This window comes from Thunnus albacares, chromosome 16, assembly GCF_914725855.1.
Source record: "Thunnus albacares chromosome 16, fThuAlb1.1, whole genome shotgun sequence".
In the NCBI taxonomy this organism is placed as follows: domain Eukaryota; kingdom Metazoa; phylum Chordata; class Actinopteri; order Scombriformes; family Scombridae; genus Thunnus; species Thunnus albacares.
The window spans coordinates 17,398,203-17,421,987 of record NC_058121.1 but is presented as its reverse complement, the minus strand read 5'-3'; the positions used below and the strand labels follow the sequence as shown (position 1 = coordinate 17,421,987).

The 23,785-nt window shown below is 40.9% G+C and overlaps 1 protein-coding gene across 4 annotated transcripts; it reads left to right on the top strand.

The window, feature by feature from the left end:
• The first annotated feature begins 338 nt into the window (after positions 1–338).
• On the top strand, positions 339–23,430 carry dpf3 (D4, zinc and double PHD fingers, family 3). Of its 4 annotated transcripts, XM_044376150.1 has the most exons (12): positions 349–465; positions 9,214–9,374; positions 10,615–10,722; positions 12,856–12,989; positions 13,317–13,412; positions 13,738–13,810; positions 14,341–14,382; positions 15,818–15,955; positions 16,106–16,234; positions 19,560–19,672; positions 20,745–20,826; positions 20,995–23,430. In XM_044376150.1, the coding sequence occupies exons 1-12, from the start codon at positions 434–436 to the stop codon at positions 21,060–21,062; spliced, it is 1,176 nt and encodes a 391-aa protein (XP_044232085.1). In that variant the 5' UTR covers positions 349–433; the 3' UTR covers positions 21,063–23,430. The 4 variants fall into 4 exon arrangements, 2 of the variants coding, with proteins under 2 accessions (XP_044232085.1, XP_044232086.1); XR_006407686.1 differs by lacking the exons at positions 20,745–20,826; positions 20,995–23,430 and adding an exon at positions 17,746–18,478 and having other exon boundaries at positions 339–465; positions 19,560–19,646; XM_044376151.1 differs by lacking the exon at positions 14,341–14,382 and having other exon boundaries at positions 350–465.
• The last annotated feature ends 355 nt before the right edge of the window (positions 23,431–23,785 follow it).

Here is a 23,785-nt window from a genome sequence, read left to right as displayed (position 1 = left end):
TGTTATTATTTTCTTTATGTTGTGTGTTCTATGTTATTAATACTGTAGCAGTTTCAGTTTCACTATAAATCAAAAGTGCGGTACAAATCGAATGTATTATTGTTATTATTATTTATTGTTATTATATGCTGGCGAACCAACTATAAAAAGGAGAAAGCTCGTGATATATGATATTCTTATTTCAAAATGTGTTATTTTCACACACACACAAAATAAAGCCAAATAAACTATATTTCATAAGGTTACTATTACTACTCTGAGGAATGGGACGTTGATTTTGACAGTTTTCTCAGAAGCCACGCCTAATGTCTCGATGCTGGTGTTGTATTGGTGGGAGCACAGTGATCAGGACCGCATTGGCTGTTGTGTTTTTTCCATAAGGGTCCCAAACTACACCGAGATTTGGAATATTACGTTACAGTCCTGCAGGAAAATGGCGACTGTCATTCATAATCCTCTAAAATCGTAAGTACATTTTCAATATGTAAATAAATTATTGCATAGTTTGCATGTAGTGATTGCGCACATGATGCAAAGGCTGTAGGGTTAAACGTGCGTTTAAATAAGAATCACAAATTGAACTCTTTGCCATGTACTTGGCCAATCTCCGTGTGTTTGTTGTCTGCAGGTACTGTATCCCTCTTGCTGGGTTGTGTAATACAAATTTAAAAACATGCATCCATGCATAATCTGCAGGGAAAAAACAACTCGCGCGCATACAGTATGTCTGCTCTCTCACTCACATGCACTTTCACTTAGGCAGAAAGTTGCCTTTGTCCACATTGTGCTTTATAAACATGGTTGACAGAAGTTTGCATGCAGGGCTCTTTGTCAGTGCCAGACGGTTGTATTTGCATAGATAATTTCATGCACTTCATGTCACAAAGCGCACATTGAAAGGGAGACTCTCTCTCTCTCTCGCTCGCTCTCGCGCTCACTGCTCGGCTCGTGCTTTTAAATGCATGCAAATGTGTTGTTATACACTATCAACGTCATAGAAAACCTGCAATGTAATACAGATTTACAGGTCGTGCAGTTTCCCTGAAGTTTTTAGGTTTAAAACGGATTACTTTTAACTGCGGAAGTCCTGATGTTGAAAGTGGGCGCACGAGCAATTTATGATTTGTAGAAACATCAACCATAGTTGTGTTTTGGGGGAAATATGCGAAAGTGGTGAAAAAATCCAAAAGCTTTTTATTATTATTATTATTATTTTTTAAACCTGATTACAATCTAGTAACCGGAATATTAATGGAGCCACCATGAATGGAATGAGCCCTGATTTATCCATTTGAGCTATTTAGATATATATTATTTATTTCTGCCCTGCATGAACTGTATAAGCTTAGTCTATATTACCGAGTGTAAGTCTGTCTTCCTGCTGGCTGACAGCAGATGTTTACCACTGGTCATGGGGAATGTGTGGAGAGTTACACAGTTATAACATCTATTGTGCAAGAGGACACATAAATGTTTTAACACAGCATGTTTTGACAGGAATTTGCTATTAAAAGCTTTACATAATTTGATCCAATGATCTGTGAGTCATCTATCTGCTTTCACTCCAGGCAGTTTTATAATACTGTGTCAACTTATCAATTTTTTAAACAAGTGTAAAACAAGTATATATAATTAATAAATATCAATCTTAATGTTGTGTTAATGTTATTTTGTTTCATTGATTCTTGATGCTTTGGCAATATTGTTGCTGTGACATTTGTGCCAATAAAGCAAATTTAAATTAGGAAATTTTACAGAGTGATTAATGTGAAAATAATATTTTTCTGAATTAATATTCAGTGGAAAGAGAAGGAGGTTGAAATGTCCCATTTGGTGAAGTAAAAACTCATGAAGCTCTTACTGTCTGGCACGAATGGCTTTAAGCTGTTGTATTCTAGCAAAACAGATTAGGCTGTAGGGAATGTAGGTATATGTGCGTTTGTTTTTGTGTGTCTTCAGTTGTGCATGCAGAGCAGCAGATTAGGAGCGTCCCAGTATTCTCCTGGGTCCATCTGTTGAGGGAGAGAGAGAAAGAGAGAGAGAGACAGAGAGAGAGAGAGGGGTACATGGAAAGAAAGACAGACTGATTCTGGGGCATCCGCAGAGATGGAGGGAGGGAGCCCCATCTGCCCTTCATATATGACTTTCTCAGACAGACCCCTCACCCCCATCCTACCGCTCTTAGCAAAAATATGGAAAACAATGTGTGTGAGTGTGTGTAAGTCAGATGCAAGACTCCACCTACCAAAAGAGACCAACTGTCCCAAAATGTATGTGAAATGATTGTGTAAGAGCCAATATTAAGGCACATATGAGTTGCTGTGGTTTACGTTTCAGCCCCACTGTCTGTTCGAAACAATAGGGCCGACTTGTCATCTGTCCTCAGGATGTGGCTGGTAAATCATATGCAGTCAATAAGAACGTGGTAATAATCTAGCCAGCTCTCCTGCCAGTGTTTAGCTCTGAGAGATGAATTACAACCATCAGCAGCTGGCAGTAAATATGTCTGGCTTTCTACACTCACCCAGTCTTGTTTAACCGGGCATATTTAGTTTGATTTATTTAAACTCTCTCTCTCTCTTTTTTTTTTTTTTTACAAAGACCTCTTTGTGATTGAAACCTGGGAGGCCGTGTGGGATGGGACCTAATGAGGAGCTGACATGAGAAATATTCAAATGAGCTGTTGGCTTCATGTGCAGAGATGTGTTTATATGCATATTTGTGTCTTCTTACCTTCTTTCTTATCACTGGATTGGATTTTGAATGAACGACAGAGCTCAGGTGGAAAGTCGTCCGGCTGTGTTTGCTTAAGGATTGAAAGGATGTGGGCAAAGATTTGGGGGGGGGAATGTGAAGGAGATGGTGTGGTGGATTGGATGGGGGGGTCGGTTATAGCGTTTGGGGTTGTGTGTTTTTATTGTGTGTGTTTGTTGCATGCGTGGGCGGTTGTGTAGCCACGCGCCCCTCCCCCAATTTGCGTGAGAGGGAGCATGAGTGAGTGATGGAGGTCGGGTGTGTTTGGGGGTTGGTGGGGGGGGGGGATTGGATTGTCTGTCTGGCTGCATTTACTGCATATATTTATACTACACCCTCAACACAGGGGCGAACCCTGGCCTTTGTCTCTCCGAGCCCAGGGAATGGGAATGTCCGGGAATGGTTTCCAGGCACAGGGAATTAAGTGGCCAGGAACATTTTTTTAATAGAAAGCTCCATGCAGTGATCCCCCCCACCACCACCACCACCCCTTGCCACCCCACCCTCCCCAGTGCTCTGCACATGGAACTGGCACATGTTTCTCTCCTTATGTTTTTTATGTGTGTGTGTGTGTGTGTAAGGAGATATGTAAGGGGAAAAGGGGGTGGGGGGGGGGGGGAAGTAGAGAGGCGAGATATGAATGCATGTTATTCTTCACATATGAAATATATTGCTTTCCTCCAGTGACACCATGCTGAGTTGGAGTGAGTTATCGTTCAGCCCACGTCTCCACCTTCCACCCCTTACCTCATCAGGCCTCAGCCTCTCTACCTCCCCTCCAGAGCAAAACAACTGCAGCATCTGAATCAGGGTTTCCCCTCTGCAACACCCTTTCCTCTTTAGCTGCTTGCACTATACCTCTCCCCTGTCCTGTCCCCCCCCCCCAGCCCTCTTCCGACTGCACTCTGCACCTTTCTCTTTTCTTCCCTTTGTGTGTCTGTTTGCGCACGGACAAGTGTGCGCGCGAGTGTGCGCTCGTGCGTACACGCATCCGTGTGTGTGTTTGAGAGAAAATGAGTGTGACAGGGTTTGAAAGGGAACACGTGTGCCCGGGGACAAATCGGACCCCTCCTCTTCCCTCCCATTCTCTCTCCCTGGCTACTCCTCCTCCTCCTCCTCTTCGTCTCCCTGCTCTCTGCTTCACCCGCTGCTCAGCCTACAAAGTGCCACAAAGGCGCCAATCAGTGCCCACATGCTGTTGCCCTGCCCCACACTTCCTTTTCTGTTCTAGTCCCTCTCTAGTCTTTGGGGCCTCATTTCAGCCAAAAGTGGACTTCATCCTCTTACCATCCTTTTCCCTATTTGCTATAAACCCCCATCACTCCCTGACACTTTTATTTAGATAATATAAATGATTTCTAGTGGGCAGATCATGCAAGCTTTATGAGAAAGATGTGTGTGAAGCAATAGATGTCAGGCTAAAAGCTGAGTTGTGGAAGAATTAGTTGCCTGAGTGATGTTTGAATTAGTCAGTGAGTACAGTACTCCTGCTTTGTACTACAAAAACTGCTACTACTATTATTAATATGAAACTGAAATAATTTGAGTTTGACCAAAATTGTAAAGCATTTATAAATCCATTTATAATCCAATAACATTGATGTGATGTTTTATCCCAAACAGTTCTTTAGAAAGACATATTCAAGCAGGTTTTACTCCTTTTTTATGTTCACATAATGACAATAAAATAACTAGCACTAAGTTCTTTTTTCTAATGCATCTACTGTATGTCATGGTTGTAATTGAAGGAACAAATCACAGCATCTCCTTCAAATGTGATAACTGCAGAGACAAAGCAATATTTTAATACTACCATGGCTCTTCAAGCACCTGCAAACATGCCAACGCACAGACACACAGTCACTTCTTAGAAAAAGCAGACCGGCTAATCTAATCAGGGGTCTCATTTTGTGTAGGAGAAATTAAATTAATTAAATTAAATTAAGTTTGTGGTTGTTGAAGTGTAATCAAACTTAAAGCCCTTTTGTACATTACCAGAGGCTGATGATAGTGTTTCAATTTTATGTTCCCTCAACCCCTGAAATCAGGCAGTTAAATTATAATAACAAATCATAAATAAAACATATGCACGTGAATTACAAGTCTTTGTCTGTCTGTCGTCTGCTGAATTGATTTTCGGCCTCTTCGTGGCCTGTAGTGTCTTTGCGGATGTAATCTAGACCCTATGATGTACCCTCGATGTAGAGAGTTCATTGATGTAGAGAGTGACAAAGGATGATTATGCCAATCTGAGGCACAACACTTCCTGCAGCTTGGCAAAATGGTAATTTATGTAGCTTTAAACCAATACAGACAAACACATTGATTAAGGCTGATTATTTTCTCAGTTATGCTCATTATAATTTCACAGAGCTCAAGGTGATTTAAATTGCTTGTTTAATCAGAGCAACAGCAGAACCCCCAAAGGTATTCAGTTTATTAACATGTTTCACAAAGAAAAGCATCAAATCCTCACAACCGAGAAGCTTGAAACAAAAAAAAACGCAAATACTTTTCACTTTCTCTCAAACTCTCAACTATCAAAATTGTTCGACTAATCTTTCCAGTTCTAAAATAACCACATTAGTACCACATTAGAAGAAACTAATAAGTGTCATGTATCACTTCACAGCTTGTTGAAACAGCGAGGAATGTGTGTAGACCAGTGTAGACAGATGAACACAAATGTGAAGAGAAGTATAGTGATTTATTATGCAACTGATGACTTCTTTCATTGATTAATTATTCTATTTAGTAGAGAGGAAGAGAAGGTGCTTTGAGTAATACATAACTGACAGAAATATGCGACAGATGAGAGTAAGATTGATGGAGAGGAATGACAGCAGACATCTAAACAGAAAGGCTGATTTATAGAGCTTACACCCCCCACCCCCCACACCCCTCTCCGCTCTCCACAGAGAGGCTTAAGTGTAAGTTTGAATATTCATAAAGTCCATAAGCTCTTCTTTGGGATTCAGCTGGCTCTTTGGGAGTGTGTGTGTGTGTGTGTGTGTGTGTGTGTGGGTGATCCTATTGGCTCACCCCCGAAGTTCAGTGCAAATGAAATTAGCACCTCAGCTGTCCGATGTCTCCCTCTGGCTGTGATAAATCATTCATGGGCACCTGTGAGGTGTGATACACCTTGATGTCTGAACACAGAAGAAAAGAGGGGATTGAAATACTGACAGGGTCCTGCTCGTTTAAGTTCTCCCCCCTCCCCGTCCATCTCTGTGAGCTTATACCTGAAAACGCTGACCTGTAAACGATTAGCATGAGCTGATGAAATGGTGCTCTGCCCATGGCTGCTTCTGCACTTGGCGTTGACTGATCCACACAAAGCTTCTCTGTGTGCTAGTATGGGAGCAATTGAGACAATCACAGTGGTCGCAAGCGCGCGCACACACACACACACACACACACACTCACACACACACACACACACACACACACACACACACACACACACACACACACACACACACACACACACAGCAACTGCAGATTCCATCAGTATCCAGGAAGCTGTTGACCAAGAGGAATGTGCGTTCCCAACATGCAAAACTCCACTTACATAAGCACCATAACTAGGATCAGCCATACAGTCCACTAATGGGTACAAACAGTAGCACAGTACAATCTCTGATGGTTGTATCAGGTTGGGGAAGGGTGGGTTGGGGGGGAGGATGTCTCAGGACAGGCAACTCATAGACAGATGGTCTTGGAGGCATATACACACACACACACTGTCTCTTTACTCTCACTTAACCCAACACATGAATGTACCACACAGACAAATGCACATGAAGGCACACAGGCAAACAAGCAGGCACGAACAGCCACTTATGTAAGAGTTTATGAAGCCACCCGGGGACGTTATGCAGATGCTTTGTTGTTGGAAATTGGGCAAAAACAAAAATGGCGACATGGGATGACACAAGGAAGGAGGAAAAGAAGGAAAGACAGACAGACAGATGAGGATAAAGGGCCTGCAGGTCCACACGCACACACGTTTCAATCCAAGCAACAACTACTGACAGCAGAGATAACGCTTCACCTCTGGGAATGTGAGTTATTTGACAGGAAGTATCTTTTGGCAGATTTAGATGTGACCGGATCACTGCGACTGCTGGTTTGTCGTACTGTAAAAACACACGGACGCCACCAAAAACACCAGCTGCAGGCCTCGTATCTGTGTGTCTCTTGACAAGAACCTCAGCTAGCAACCGCCACGTGTTTAAGCCCCTGACATTATACCGTACACACACCGTGGTACTGGAGATGCATGTTAGCTGTGCTGCTGTTTTCTACTGCTGCCTTACCAAAATAAATCCATGGATACGTACATCAATGGGATTTTGATGACCTCTGGTGTACATATTTGATTTGTGACACTGCTGATCAAATTAAATGCCTCTCCTGATAATACACCATGACCGAGGCAGCTGCACTGTCCTGTATAATACCAGGGTTTTGTCTATTAAATGAAACCACATATCTGTTGTATCTCAACATAATTTAGAATAATCTATCTTCAATAAGATGTACTATTGTTTCTTTAGATTAAGTTAAGATCAATCCAGATGGAGTTGTCATGTAACTCTCTATTTCACCAATGTTGGGAAGATGCTGTTTATATTGTGTTGTGTAGGGCTGCAGCTAGCAGTTATTTTCATTATCAATTAATCTGTTGGTTATTTTCTCGGTTAATCAGTTACTTTGGTCTATAAAATGTACAAAAATGATGAAAAATCTCAATCACTGTTTCCCAAAGCCCAAGGTGACATCCTCACATGTCTCGTTTTGTCCAGACCAGCAGTCCCAAAGATGTTTACTATCACAGAAGACTAAATAAACCAGAAAATATTCATATTTGAGAAGCTGGAATCAGAGAATTTGGACATTTCTCCTTTAAAAAAATAACTCAAAACGACTAATTGATTATAGAAAATAGTTGGCAATTCATTTTCAGTTGATCGACTAAGCCATTAATTGAATTATCTTGTTGTTGAACGCTGCTATACAAATAAACTTGCCTTGCCTTTTCTCCTACATGCAATACCTGGTCCGCTCCCTGTTGCTACTCACTCCAACCTCTCACCCCTCTCCCCCCTCCCCCTCCATCCTCTTCCTCCATCCACCCTCCGCTCCCTCCACCTCCAAACACTGCACATCTTTGTGAGATTCAGTGTGACCAGAGTGCTGGTCTTTGTCCAGCTTGGCATTCTTTACATATCTGTGTAGAGAGTCAACAGAGCGCCCATCTCTGCTCGCCCAGTCAGGGAGACAGGATGACTGGCAAGCAGATAGACATGTATGCACGTAAACAGACAGACAGATGAGATTCTGCTGCTTTGAGTATATCCTCAACTGTAAATGATCTGAGTGGCACCTTTTTAAAACTATTAATTTTGGAAGAATTCTGGAAATTTGATGATAGGAAATCTTACACAGGAGATACTAACGGCAAATTCTCCTTTACGGCTGTCTCATTTAACAAAAGTAAATAAATAGTAAACTGTTAAGAGACTATTGGCCATTTCAATTCAGTGTTTCTGCAGCAGAACCATATTTCCTCTGGCTTCCTCTCTGATTTATGTAATTAAATACAGGATCACCTCTGTCATTTTAGTAAAGAAACATGAAAAACATTATAAAAGTGAGTTCCATTTGGTTTATTCCGTCTGACTCCAATGATCTTAGCTGCAAAAATCTTGCCTCTGGACTGAGACTGTGGAGGTTATTGATAGCACACATCCTGATTTATACCGTCTTGCTAGTCGATTGTGTGCGCGTGTGTGTAGTCCATCTGTTGTGTGGACTTCGATCCGGTACTCTCACTCATCTATCAGTTTGACAGGATGAAGCATTTCATCTATTCTCATGGTTCATCATTGTGTCCTCCTTCACAGCCCCTCGTAATGCTTTGCCTGTATAGATATTCCTTTTCGGCTCAGCTGTTTTCATGTTGTTTTTGATTTTAAACAACAAACTGAGCCAAAATGCTGGAGAGAAGTCTTGGTGTGTTACATTAAGCTAGAATAAACCAGGATGGAACAGGCCCCCTAATACTTGATTTGCAGACCGTACCAAATCATCAGCCGCCCAGCACATGTTATTACCATTAACCATCCAAAAAATGTTAGCATTTAGCTGGTAGGACGTCAAAAGTCACTCACATCGCACAGACAGCCGAAATCGAAGCAGCATGCTGGAAATAGCTTGGATCAATGTCAGAAATAAGACTATAATGTTACTTGTGGGTAACTTGAGTTCCACAAAGGAATATTTTTTTCAATGTACTTCAGATGTTGAATGAATGGGGCAGTTGTAGAGGGAAATGACAATGAGCCTGTTGTATTACATTCAATACATTTTAAGTGATTATCTTCTGTCTTTCTTCCTTCTTGTCTGTCTATCTGACTGTTTACCTGCCGCCTTTTCTGTCTGTCTGTCTGTCAGGCTCGGTGACCAGTTCTACAGGGAGGCCATCGAGCACTGTCGCAGTTACAACGCCCGTCTCTGTGCCGAGCGCAGTGTGCGTATGCCCTTCCTGGACTCGCAAACTGGCGTGGCACAGAACAACTGCTACATCTGGATGGAAAAGCGACACCGCCAGCCAGGTGAGAAGTAACCTACTGATCCGCTGAACTATGTTGTGCTACTGATACTTCTTTCCAAATAAACAAGTCAGAAGTTCTAAATAGTGTGGATCTGTTTTCGTCCATATTATAAGTTCCCACTTCTACTGATATGAGAGAAATAGTTTGACATTTTAGAGAATGCGCTGATTCACTTTTTCGCAGAGAATAAGATGAGAAGATTGATATGAGTGGTATCAATCTTCTCATCTAACTGTCCACAAGAAAGTGAATAAGCGCATTCCCTAAAATGTCAAACTTTTTCTTTCTAAATGTGGATGGATAGAAAGGATGAACCTATAGATACCGTCCCTAAATAAAAAAAAAAGCAAGTCATCTCCTCTTTTGTATATTTCATGAGTTACCACTTGCCGATTTATCCTGAGACAAGCAGTCAGAATGCGCTCTGCACATCTGGGTCGCCTGTACAGCCGAAGGGAACAATCTGCTTTTTACTGAGAGCTGGACACAAATAGACTGCTCTCCATCTTGTATGCAAAGCCCTTCAGGCCACACCCTATACTTTGTGGCAGACCTAACACACATTATATGCATTTATTCTGGGTTTATCCCTCCCCCTCCTTTACTTGATTTGTGTTTCTCTGCTCATGTAGACAGGGAAAAAACACTTATTTTCCTCTAACTATGTTTTCTGCCAAGCTAATGATGGAATATTATTGGACACAAGGGTAGAATACACAGGACCGAAATCTAAATGATACAAGAGGCCTATTTTGCTGAAATAGTGGTGAAACAAAATTATTTAAATTGGATATTGGAGTAAAAGTGAAAATAACCGATTTTTAACATTAGATAACTTTTCTACACTGATGTTTTTTGTGCCTCCCACCATTCATCTATATGCAAAGAAGACATTAAAATTCCCAAAACATAGTCAAACAAATTCCAAGTTATGAGTCACAAACAGTCTGGCTGTAAGAGCAGGATTTCTCTGGATTTATGGACCATTAGCCTGAGCCCTGAAATCAGGATATATTAAGTGTCAGGAAAACAACGCCAGTCCACTGTGTGTATTTTTGTGTGTGTGTGTATGTGTGTGTGTGTGTGTGTGGAGGGCTCTCAATGCAAGTTTTGTTGAAATGGTAAGCTTGCCAGTGGTTGTTAAAATTCTTCCTGTGAGCCTGTGTCTCTTCATATATATGCTCGTGTGTGTGTGTGTGTGTGTGTGTGTGTGTGTGTGTGTGTGTGTGTGTGAGTGCAGGCCAGGCGGCGGGACAGATGTATACCTACCCTGCTCGTTGCTGGAGAAAAAAGAGGCGACTCCACCCTCCCCTCGATCCCCAGCTCCGCCTGTGTGAGCTTCGATTAGGTAAGACAAACAACAACACACACACACACACACACATAGTGACATGCATGCACAGTGAAAGCCATTGCCACCGCAGTATCGACCTACATTTATACAATCGAAGTCACTTAAACTGATGCATCCTGTACATACACGTATATGTTGTGTGTGTGTGTGTGTGTGTGTGTGTTGCTCTTGTGTAGCTGCACTGAGCTTTGAGTGGCGTTAATGCTCGCTATCTGACCATCTGGCTCTGGTTAGCTCGTCTCTCTCGCCAGGTCTCCAAGTTCATTCTCTCCCCTGAATCAATGCCTCCTCTCACTGTTCTCTGGCAGTAGACACACACACACACACACACACACACACATACATAAGCACACAAACACCCCCACATATGACTCTCCCTCACCATTGCAGCACGGAAGCACCCTAACAGGGCCTCTATAATCATTTGTCCATGAGGCATTAGAATGTAAGTTAGTCTTATGAGGTGGAAGTGTGTGCTTTTTTTGTCTGCGTGTGTGTGTGTGTGTGTGTATGCATCCATACATGCATATGTGTGTGTCATAGGGGATTTTAGCAAAGGAATGTCCCAGGAACCCGATAAGGGGGAGAAATAAAGGCACGTCTTTGTTTCTGCTTTGCCACACCATTGTTTCCCCCTCGCTGTCTTCCAGACACAATATAATACTCAATGCTGCTTTAAGTCTCCTCTCTCCCCTTCCCTGTTTCTCTCTCAACCCAACCGGTCAAGGCAGATGGTCGCCCACCTATAGCCTGGTTCTGTTCGAGGTTTCTTCCTGTTAAAGGGGAGTTTTTCTTTGCCGCTGTCGTTAAGTGCTTGCTCATGGGGGAATGCCGGGTCTCTATATATTAAAGAATACAGTCTAGACCTGCTCATATGAAAAGTACCCTGAGATAACTTAAAATTAACTTAAAAAACTTAAAATTGACTTTAAAAAATTGACTAGGACAGTCACAGGACAGTCATTTTCAGAAAAAAAAGGAGAACTCCCCAGAGCAGCAACCCACCAACCGACCACAGGACATAAAGGGAAAGAAAAGCAGAGATGTACTGTAGTTAACAAGAGCAGGAAAGCAATCGTAGCTGAGGGTGAACGAGTAGAAGTTTTGTTTTTCAGAGATCCAGTTCTGCAGTTTGGCTCAGATATCTATCATAACATGACAGAGGAATGCGAGTGCTCCCCTCTCGGGGCTTTTGGAAATGCTTTATGTTTATTTAATGCTTCCTGAGCAGAGAGGTTTGTCTGCGTGTGTGAAGGTACACAGAAGACTCTGTCACAAGATTACTCTTGAAATAGTTTTAAACCGGAATTCAATTCCTTTTTTTTATTTTTCTACACCATCTGTATTTGTCTTCATGTCACAGCTCACATCAACAGCTGTGCTTCAGCAGCCATTTTGCTTCCTTCAGTATAAAGTCCCCTTGTTTAATCTGATCAAGGTCTAAAAAAAAAAGTGCACACATACGGCATGAGGGTAGATGACACTGAGGGCTTTTTATATACATTTGAATTTGAAGATGCGTTAAAAGCAATGAGCTCTCATGTTTAACTTCTTACCCCACTGTCGGTGTCAGGAGAGTCAAAGGAGAGGTGAGGAAGAACAGAGAAAACACAAATAGAAATAGAAACAAAGAAATAGGAGGAGGAAGAGGAGGGAAGAGAGGACACAGAGAGGTACAGCAGCTCTGCATTCAATAAGAGATTCTTACAGCGTCAGTAGCGCAGCTCATGCCCCGTCTGTCTTATCACATCCCCACTTTCATTCTGTTTTCAGCCTGGCATTAAAGTTCAAAGAGGAGTCGATGCTAAAGCCACCGCCTCAAGTTCAACTCCACGGAAATGAAAAGAGAGAGAATAAGAAAGATAAAGTACATTGGAGGAGGCAAGAAATAAAGAGTGAGATATTGGAGACGCAATTTAGGCCTATAAGCAGTTTTTTTTTTTTTTTTGGTTCATTATTTCCTTCCTCCCTCACTGTGCCCCTGGTGCACCATAGTTTTTTTTATTGATGTTGAATCTGGCAGCCTGCCTCGTTAGCCGTTGGCCCTCCGTCCAAACTAAAGTGACACTTTGTGCATCCAAAATGTAACGTCTTTTCTCTTACCCTCTACTGCCCCCACCTCCACAGAAGCAGAGCTGGCCCCCAAGCGTGAGGTGCCCCCGGGGGAGGCCACAGCTTTGGAGGCCCTCCTGAGGGGGGAAAACGTACTGGAGAAAAAAAACAACATCAATAAAGAAGAAGAGACCTTGCTGGAAATACAGGTATTTTTGTTACTTTGCATTTTGCCTCAACCATAATTAAAGTTATGTGTATTGTTCTGTATCGTTGGTAAAAAACCTCACACCCAGTAATTGAAGTTAATGTACGATCTTTCCATCTAAATGATCTCTATAGCAGGATTTCACTGTAATTACTTAATTTAATAAGATCTGGAGCAATAAAAGCAGTCTTGTATGATACGCTTTGGAATGAAATTAGAGCGTGCAACTGAGCATTAACCCACACCTCCATGTTTTACTCCTCATCCTCTTTTCCTCTTCATCATCTAACTTTCTCTCTTTCTGTATGTGTGCATTTGTGCTCTGCAGAGAGTTCTGGAAGCAGATGAAAACGGGGATGGTTTCCATGATGACGAAGACTTTGAACTGGAAACTCCAAAGAGAAAGAACAGAAACAGAGGCAAAGTGAGTGTCAGACACAAAGACAGGATGTGGGAAGTCACACATACTGTATTTGTGTGTGTGTGTGTGGTGCAGAAGAGAATAATAACAGTTTTGTCAATACAAAATCCATTAAATGAAAAAAAATCTACAGCATGTTGCTACCATGAAAGCAAGGAAGATTAATGGATTCTGTCTTCGCTAAATACCATTTACCCAATCCCTGTTTTTGAGACATATTTGATTAATTTTACAGCAAAATTACGTACAATATGCTGTTTAATATACTGAATTTGCATTGAAACATTCAAACACCGGATGATTAAGTATGTGTTGGATTTCGTTTCAGAACAGAGGATCAAGTCGCAGGAGGACAGAACCTGTTAACATCGACGACCAGGACAAACCTTACGTCTGTGACAGTAAGAGAGAAGAAAAGTTGCCTCTTTCTTACATCATGTGCCATCATGTTTTTTGTACCATTAAGTTTGTCTTTTACATGTTTGTTGACCTAAATTCAGAAAAAAATCACAATGTTTCTAAAAGCTTGTGGTGTCTATGACAAAAGACTTACAGTGTCTTCAACCTAAGCCTGGTTCCAAATTATTATGGAAACTTTTCTCCACATGCCTGCTCAAAAGTCTTTGCTTATACATTTGAAATTTAAAATCTAGCAGACAAGTCATTTTCTCTCATCTTTCAATGATAGCCCTCTCTCCTTCTGTTCCTAAGAGCAGTGCTCTGCAGCATGAAGAAAGACTTTGCTGTCAATCCAGACCTGACTAGCATGCAACTTTCGTACTTGGACAGAATCCAGATGGAATGGATTGCCGTGGGGATGTGGATAGAGATAGGCACGCTGAATGAACCCCAAACAAATGAATCTCATCCTCGTTTTGTGTCTTGTTCTGTCTTTCCTTTATTGTTTGCTTTTGTGTCTTCTCTGTTCCAGATAGATACAAACAAAAGCATAACTCAAAAAAGGCTGAAGAAGGTATCTGAATCTGTCGCCATCTTGTCTTTCTAGGGGCTCCATGAACTGTCTTTATGATTGGGCCTTTTTGCTTATGGGCATCTGGTGTGGGAATTGCTGGCTGAATGCTAATCCTTCAGAGATGTCTAATGCTTTACATGCTTTATACTAGTACAGACAACCTTCCTGAATTCAGTGCAAGCATTGCATGACACTAACGCTATGCCATGTGCCTTAACGCTTGCTCATTGCAAGGCATGCGCCAAGTGATGCTTTAGCGCCAGCTCAGCTAATGCCGCACTGAGGGATGCATGTTTCTTAGGCCACTCTAGCTGTGACGTGATCCACAGATGTAGCCATTGTAGAAGTGTTTACACTGAAAGGAATGTCATGGAAAATTAAAATTTTAGTTTGTTTTTAACCATGGTATTGGATGGTGGTAAAATATGCATATTTCGTTACGCTAAAGTTGAGATACATAATAAGAAACTTCTATGATGGCTACAGCTCTAATGTGCTCACTTTGAAGAGTTTTCTATGATTCCCAAGAATAATACTAGACTAGATTGATAGTCTGTGCTAGTTTCATACTTTTGTAGCACACCAAATGCTTCCAACCCAATCCTGTTGTTATATGTACGAGTTGTGACGTCCACGGTGTGGCAGTACAACAACAGCAGGATAAAATAGATGCTTGTTGAGCTCCGGCCTTGTGTTAGTGTGCTTGTAATAATCAACAACAGCATTATATGTGTAAAGAGCAATAAAAACTATGCAATGTTGTTAGAAGCAGCTGTAGGAAAATGCTTTTGATACACCCCCATTCTATCAGACTTTTCAGTGGACTTTCTTGTGAAGTAATTATCAATAAGATGATGATCTTTGGTTAAATGCCTGATTTCACATTAGCTGTCTGTCCTAAGGGCCTTATTGCTTTTGAAATTTTCCAGATAAAGCTTTTTTTTCCACACACTGTCTTAGCAGCAATAATCTTTGCTCTCAACACTGTCTTAAACTGAACAAAGTCTTAAAGTAAATGAGGAGTATGTTACAGTTTTAGCCATTTTTTATACTGTTTAAGTAACATTTTATAATCGGATATATTGTTACAGTGTTAGTATTGTCAGTATATATATATAGTCTAAAACACAGTAAAACTAACAACTTATAATAAAAGCATACAACAGCATGGGGTGGATGTTTTGGTGAGTTTTCTGCTGTATATGATCTGGTTCACATATAAAATAAGTTTGAGGCAAACCATCAAACATGAAAACTGACATTGAAATGAAGTCACTACAAATTGTCTTTGGCATCCTCCACACATTCTGTTTTATTTCCATTTAGGCAGGGACGACAGTTGATTTTGAGCAGACTCTCAGTCTAGTATATTTGGTGCTCTACGTTGCACCAGGTTTTGTGTGTTTCTAAAGGACCTGTGATGTTTTATCTGTAGTCTGTGGAAAGCGCTACAAGAACCGACCCGGCCTGAGCTACCACTACACCCACACTCACCTGGCAGAGGAGGAGGGAGAGGAGGAAAAGGAAACAGAGATGACCCCGTCTCCTCCACAGAGCTCTGATCACCATAAACGTAAGACGCTACCTAGAATGTAATTGCGTAGAACAGGAATGTAAGTGGTAGCACATAAAAACCAATGTGTATTTTTTTTTATGATAACCCAGATGCCGTCAAGCTGTCCCATGTATACTGTTCCTTACTTGTGTCTGTTACTGCCGACAGCTCAGAAGGGTCCAGATGGTGTCATCATCCCCAACGACTACTGTGATTTCTGCCTTGGAGACCAGGGCTCCAACAGGAAAACAGGCCAGGCTGAGGAACTGGTGTCCTGCTCTGACTGTGGACGCTCTGGTGAGTCTCCACAACTTTCCATTCCATTCTTGGTTCGCCTCACCATTAAAGGAATAGTTTAAAAGTTTGCTAAATATGCTTATTCGCTTTCCTCCCAAGAGTTAGATGAAAAGATTGATACCACTTTCATGTCTGTATGGGAAATATGAAGCTACAAACAGCTCGCCAGGCTCTCTGTCCAAAAGCACCTCCCAAAGCTCACTAATTAGCACGTTATATCTTGTTTGTTTAATCTGTACAAAAACCAAAGTGTAAAAAACTGTAGTGTAGAAAAAAAAAAAAGTTGTGTTTTTACAGGGAGATACGTGCCTGACTATTTCTTGGCTGGACACTGTAACACCCTGGAGTCTCCGCTAGGCGCAGTAGCTTCATATTTAGTGTGCAGATATGAGGATTGTTTTGACCTTCTCATCCAACTCTTGGCAAGAAAAGGGAATAAGCATATTCCTAAAATATTTAACTATATTGGTGTCTCATTCTGTATAATTTGAGATGATAGCAGTGATTACATTAGCAGTGAGGACAAGAGAATACCATTTCTTATGAAGAAATAATGAAGACTATCAGAAATAAGTTGTCTGCTAGACTCTTACTTCATACTTTAATTTGTGTCTACTATACATCTCATTTTTGTTTCCCTTTGCTTCCTTTTTATTCACAATCTTGTTCATGTGTATTCCTCGCTTCCTTGCGATGTTTAACTTTTTTCTACGTGGACTGAAATGGTGGCCACAAATCTGATGCAGTTTAAGAGTCTGCATCAAAGATGTGGATTAATAATCATATCATTTCTTTGGGTGATCAGCCAATCAGTCATGATACTATTATTACAAAGTCTAGTTAGGCCTTTACAGTTCACAGTAATGTTCATACAGTTCAGTCTAGTTGGTAAAAAATCACTAAAATACAAAGGACACCTTCATTTCAATAGTTATTCCAAGTCATCTTTGTTCAAACTGACCTGTGTCTTTTTAGCTGATGATATAGATTTCACCAGACATTTATGGTGCGCAGTGAAGTGAGCTTTTATGTTGCTACCGTGTCTTTTCAGTGGGTTGTCAATGAGCCTTGTCGACCATGAGAATCAAGAGCCAACTGCTGAAACTCTTTGCAATTTTCCATTTAAAAATAACATCGATTTATAGGATCCGCTGCTTGCTTCCATCCTGCATGCTTCTCCATGTCAGCCTCGTCCATCAGTAAGGACTTCTGCCTTTAGACGACATGCCTTCACTCTTGTTCCTCAGTTCTCATGCATTACCTTATGGCACATTTGGCTGCATTTTTGTTTCTTTTTTCCCCCCTTTTTTTCCCACACTAGCCAACTCCACCTCTTCTGGATATCTCAGCAAAACATTTATGGGATCAGCTCAACCGTCCTATGCAATAAGAGAGCAGGGTGTGCATTTCAGCAAGCGAAATGTTTTCTTGCCACAGTAGAGTTTGTTAGGACAGCTGCAAGAGTGTGTGGCCTTTTCTGTGTTGCTCTGACGCTGATGTTTTCATGGTAGCTGGAAGAGGAGGAGTGAAGAAGGATGGGAGGAAGCTGAGTGCTCTAGAAGAATTGTTCGGCAGCACATCAGACAGCGAGGCCTCCACGTTTCATGGCTTTGAAGACGCAGAGCTGGAAGACATTTTGTTTTCAGACGATGAGGCTGCGGATGACAGCTGAGAAGCAGACTTTCTGACTAGTTGGACATTTTTTGCAATATAAATAATTTTCTGAAAAGATGTTTTTTTATTTTAGTCGAACACTGAAAAAGAAGGCGCAGATCGGACTACAGTGGCTCACCTTGAGGGCACTTCTACCAGAAAAGTCACCGGATTTATTTTAAACTCTTGGAAGAGACGCCGGATATATTTATACGCAAAGCCAGCTTTTTCTTGGAAGTTTCATTTCTGATGGATATACAGTATTGCCATTTTTTTATTATGCTCATGTGGATTTTACAGTTTGATATGTTAAGACATTTTTCAATTTTTGATAGACAAAACAAAAAAAATCTCTTACTTTTGACTTTGCTTGCGTCAGATAATCAACATCATAAACTTGACGGCCATGTTCCTGTTAACTCTGGACTGAAAAGGTTGATAGCACACACTGTGGACCAGAGAAAAAAGGAATAAATGACATGAGGTTTTCCATGGCAAAATGAATATGAGTTGCTGCTAATGTGGCAGGGGGAGGGATGAACGTTGGACTCTTGAGTCACTCCATTGGCTAAGAGGACAGGTAGCCGAGAGGTAAGAGCCAATCGGCATCCCATTGCTCCTGTCAGTAGACGCTGAGTAGATGCGCTCATTCTACTGCCTGCTGCTAATCCGTTAAAGCTGATAGGCCATCTATTCAACTGCCACAGCTAATTTCTCCCTGACTGTAATTCCACAGTTTCATTTGGGAGGCAGGTTGCAGCTTCAACTTGACACGTTTTGTCTTTATTCACCCACCAGAGGCTGATAGAGAATGTGTTCAGTGTTTTCTGGCTGCTTTCCCAGTCCAGATGTAAATCAGTTCTTCCTTGATTATGGCTCATTCATGGCTCATTGATACCCCATTGATACTGTGTGTATGACATGCTGACAGAACTGTGACGCTAATGGGGATGCTTTAAAAGTTGGCAGTAGATGTAAAAATGTGTACTTCACATAATATACCAAATAACATTCAGAAGATGTGTTGCAATGACTGTAGAATTATGGGAGGATGATAAAACATTACTTGGCTGGTTGTTTTCCAGACATATAATCACTTGTCTTTTGTGGTTAGATTCCTTTTGATGCACATTTCATCCAGCTGTATGGACTGTCAACACTACGGGGTGCAATTACAGAAGTCTGAATCACAGACACATTTAACACTTACTGCTGGCTCTTATAAAGACATAGACAAGCTTTTTTTTTCATCTTTTTTTCATGATGGCAGACATATTGTTTTCTAAATTACTTCAGCTTGACGTTCCTTTTGATTCACTGATTTCTGCTGTATCTCAAAAATGTGTTTACAAAAGAACATTTTTTGCATCAGATGAGAATTTCCTATTTACTCCATTAAGAAATTACGTAAAATTAAGAAGGCGATGTTGCAGATTCAGCTGCAGATGATGGAAATCAGCTTTTGATGGATGCTCTAAATATATTTAGATGTGCAGTTACATTTGTGTCTGTGTCTTCTGTCTCCTGCACAATTTCAGAGCTTCTGCCACATGTCTTTAAATGATTACCTAGGAAAATGCTTTAGACTTTGGTTTGCAGACACTTCCGGCGATCCACGCTGTAACCCATTCCTTCTTCACTGTTCTCGTCTCTCCTCGCCGTCCCTCCACAGGTCACCCCACATGCCTGCAGTTCACTGAGAACATGATGCAGGCAGTGAGGACATACCAGTGGCAGTGCATCGAGTGCAAGTCTTGCAGCATCTGTGGCACCTCAGAGAACGATGTACGTATATCTATGATCCTCTGTGGCTCCGGAAATGTCAGTGTTCAAATGTAATTTCTAGATTTCCCTTTGATTTTGCTTTGAAGCTCACCAAATTTGACTTGTTTTCCTTTTAATGCCTTGACCTTTCCACATCCAACATTCAGCCTGTCATGAACAATACATCACATTGAACTTAATTTACCATATTGGCCAAGCATATACTTGATAAATCACCCTTCCAGGTTCAGCAATAATAATTACATCAGTAATATGTTTTTGTAAGCATGAAGAATATGCTTTTTTGCTTTTTTGTGATAAAAGCTGCAAATGACCACAAACCATAAATAGCACAATTTAAAACAAATGTAGTCCAAAGTGCTTTACAGGGTAATAAAACATTAAAGACCTGCTCCAGACATGTTTTAAGATCCATGGTTAAAATTACATCTACTCTTTCTCCCTCATTGAAAAATCTTGAATCTATGAATGTGCAAATATTTTTCACCTCAGAAGTTTAACTGATGGACACAAGATGTCTCCTATTTCACTATAAAGTCCATTCTCAGTTTATTTGCACTGGAGGCTTCAAGTTTCCCCATTACATTTGTGTAAGTTGCATACTGGACCACGGTTGGCTCCAAACTAGCTATGATGTTATGCCTTAAACTGAGATTTAAGGTGAGCCTGAAGAAACATTCTGCAAATAATAATAATATTGTAAACACTTAATAAAAAGGACTAACTGAAATAATAAAATCTCCTCCATAGCAAACACTGTAACAAAGGTGGATAATATTACACTGCTGTCTAGTTAACATTTGAAAATCTTTTTCTTTTTATTGCGTAGTTTCAACAAAGACGGAGGGCAGAGGATTTGGCCTCTTTCAAGCACTGTTAGCTGTCTCATGATGCTGTGAAAACAGTACAAAGTGCCAGGCATCTTTTGTAGCTGATGAGTGCTGCTAAATGGCATTCAATATAATATAAGCCTATAAACCTTTATAGCAACCTCAGAGTTCTATTTATTTGTCTTCCCCCTGTACATATTTCATATAATATCTAAGATGTTCATTGTGTGCTGCCCATGTAGGACCAGCTGCTGTTCTGTGATGACTGTGACAGAGGATACCACATGTACTGCCTGAAGCCTCCGATGACCCAGCCCCCTGAAGGTACAACAGCTAAGAGCCACTCTCATTGGTTTTATTATACATCAGTGGGTTGATACAATATAAGTCTTACTGTACTGTATATTTGAGAGAGGCTACAGGCGAAAGCTATATATGGAAAGGAGCAGGAAGGAGAAAGATTTCAGCCTCTCTTTCTCTCTCTCTTCACAGGGAGCTGGAGCTGTCATTTGTGTCTGGACCTGTTAAAGGACAAAGCCTCAGCTTATGGAGAAGCATAACGCCCTGAACATTCCTCTCAGCACACACAGTATATATATTTGTACATGTACATATGACTGTTTGACATGCCCACACACATAAAGCTTTCTCTCAGATAGAATCCAGCACACACAGATACAGACACTCTCTCCTCTCCCTCTCTCTCTGTCTCTCTCCATCCAACACACACACACACACACACACACACTCCAGTGCATTAGCAGGCTCAGGGCAGTTTCCTGTGTGAGGCGAACAGATCCTCTACCTCTCATATAGCCAAGCAACACTCCAGATGCAAATGCCATCAACATGCGATCTCGACCGTAAGTCAGCTAACAGCAGGTCTGCCGCTCAGTCATTTCTCTACCTCACCACTCCGCAAACGGCAAGAAGCCAAAGTAAGATTGATGATGGCCAATACTGTGTAGTACATGTATGTGTATGTGAAGCACACTTTCATTAAAACCGAACATCTGAAATCCCTGGATGGCGGCAGATGTTTTCCCCCTGATTTCAATGGATTTGAGTACGATTTGGAAGACGTTTCTCCCAGAGTATTTGCCAAAGCTGTTTCACTTGCTCCCCTTGCTACTCAAGCTCGACAGTGGGGGAACCTGACTAATGTTTGTTTAAATTTCTCTTTCTAGCTCTACTCCTCTCCTTGTGTTTAGACTTTACAGTGACATTCCTATTTTATATCTGGACAGGCTCAGTGTTATGTTATGCCATCTTTCACAGGTTTTGTCAAGCTTGGTGAAATTTATATCCAGTGCTAAGAGGAAATGGGGCTTTGACTATCATTCCTTTTGGACCGCCGTGACATTTATAATCCGCGTCTGTTTTCTGTATCCTTGCAGTTGCTAGGATACCATGGTGCTCAAATGTGACACTTTATAAACGATATTCCTTTACACAGAATGAAACATGGTATTTATACATTGTTGATTATAGTCCAACGTTACTGTCAAGGAGATCATTGTTACTGTAAATCAGTGGTTCCCAAACTTTTTCTGCCATGCCCTCCCTTTGGAAGCCCGTCCACTCCACAATAATAGATCATTTTAAACAAGAGCTCTGTATAAGCTTCTTATATATGAATACAATGGCTATGTACATGATACAGCTGAAGCTAAAACACTGAGGCTAAAGTTGCATATCCAAAGTAGGTACAAGTGCAGTGAGATGGAAGTTTTTGTTTAATTTTTTTTTTTTTTGGAAGTAGAGTGCTAAAAAAAGTTAAAAGGGCTCATGTGCTGAGGTTTTCACAGTAGATGTCCTAGTATTATAGGACAGATGTTAATATATATGTTGATATAGTAGCATCTTGGCTCCCATTCAGTGGATGTTCAGGTCCTGAACGGGGATTTTTGTAACCCATTAACCCATATCATGATAAAGTTGGAAGTTTTGAAGTAACAACTGTAAGTAGTAAGCTAGCTTTGCTGAGCATGCTAACATTTGCAGTTTAAATTAGAGTTGAATAAAAACAAGTCCTTACAATTTCACTCTGTTTTGGTTATGGAAAGACAGTTCCTTCAAACTCTTTCAAACTTCAGTGTTGCTTCTCACAAATTCCCAATGGGCAGTCTCACAAAACACAGTCTCTAAACTATGATTGGACAGTCGCTGTTTGGGAGAGTGGGCAATAGATTCTTTTTATGGCAGATATTTTGACTTGTCAAAGCAGGAAAAACACAGGTGTAAACAATAACATTAAAAATGGCTCCATTCCATTAATTGTCCCAGTAAGCTACGTCAGTCAGTGAGCGCGCACTATACCAGAGCGCTTGAACTGGCTCATCTAAATGGAGTGCAGCCATCGTTAATGTCACTAATTACACCTGTGTTTTTCCTGCATTGACAAGTCCAAATGTCTGCCATGCAAAGGGGTCTATCAATACTGTTATCAGTTATGCCTGTGTTAGACATTTTAAAATAATCTGCTGTGAAAAAGGTGTATTCAACTTCTGCACTGTGGTTTCACTCATCACCACATTTTACCCCTCACTGATGTGCACCTCCCGCAGTAGCTCTGCAGCCCTCCAAAGGTTTGGGAACCACTGCTGGTGCAATGCAACATATGTGTTGTCAAACCTTCATTCATGACTATTTTGAACAGGCAGTGTTGTGAATCGTATACTTTACATGTCCCGAGGAAGCAGTATTTATGTGTGAGTCCAGTCTGGAAGTTGGCGCAGCTTATGTAAAGAAAAAATGGGAACACTTTTTTTTAAAAGCAGTTATAGCCAGAATGTATTCTAGACATTCTGTTTTTGTATGACGACATGAGTAAGGCTGATATGTTAAATTGGCTTCACCTTAAATGTAATACTGAAACCTCCAATGCCCCATCAATGTAATGTATTTGTACTAAGCAAAATAAGCTCATAAACTTTAAAAAAAAGTACTTCAGTGTGCAAGCATCGACAGGATATTACATTCTGCATTTGTGTTTTGTTTTGTGAGTTTGTATGTCTTGCTTTTCCACAGACAATCATGACCTACTGTAGCTTAGTTACATAATGTCAATAACATGCAGAGGGTTTTATTGTGCTTTTCCATGGCGGATGAAATGGCCCTCTGTGTCTTGCTTTTGAAAATGTCTCGGATGTCATTCTTATTTGATGCCATCACCTACAGTAATTCCAAATGTGTGTTGTATTTTGTTAAGTAAATGTTATGTTTTGTGTTGAAATAAAGACATTTGCATAAATCTTGTTTTCCTTGCACATCATATACAAAC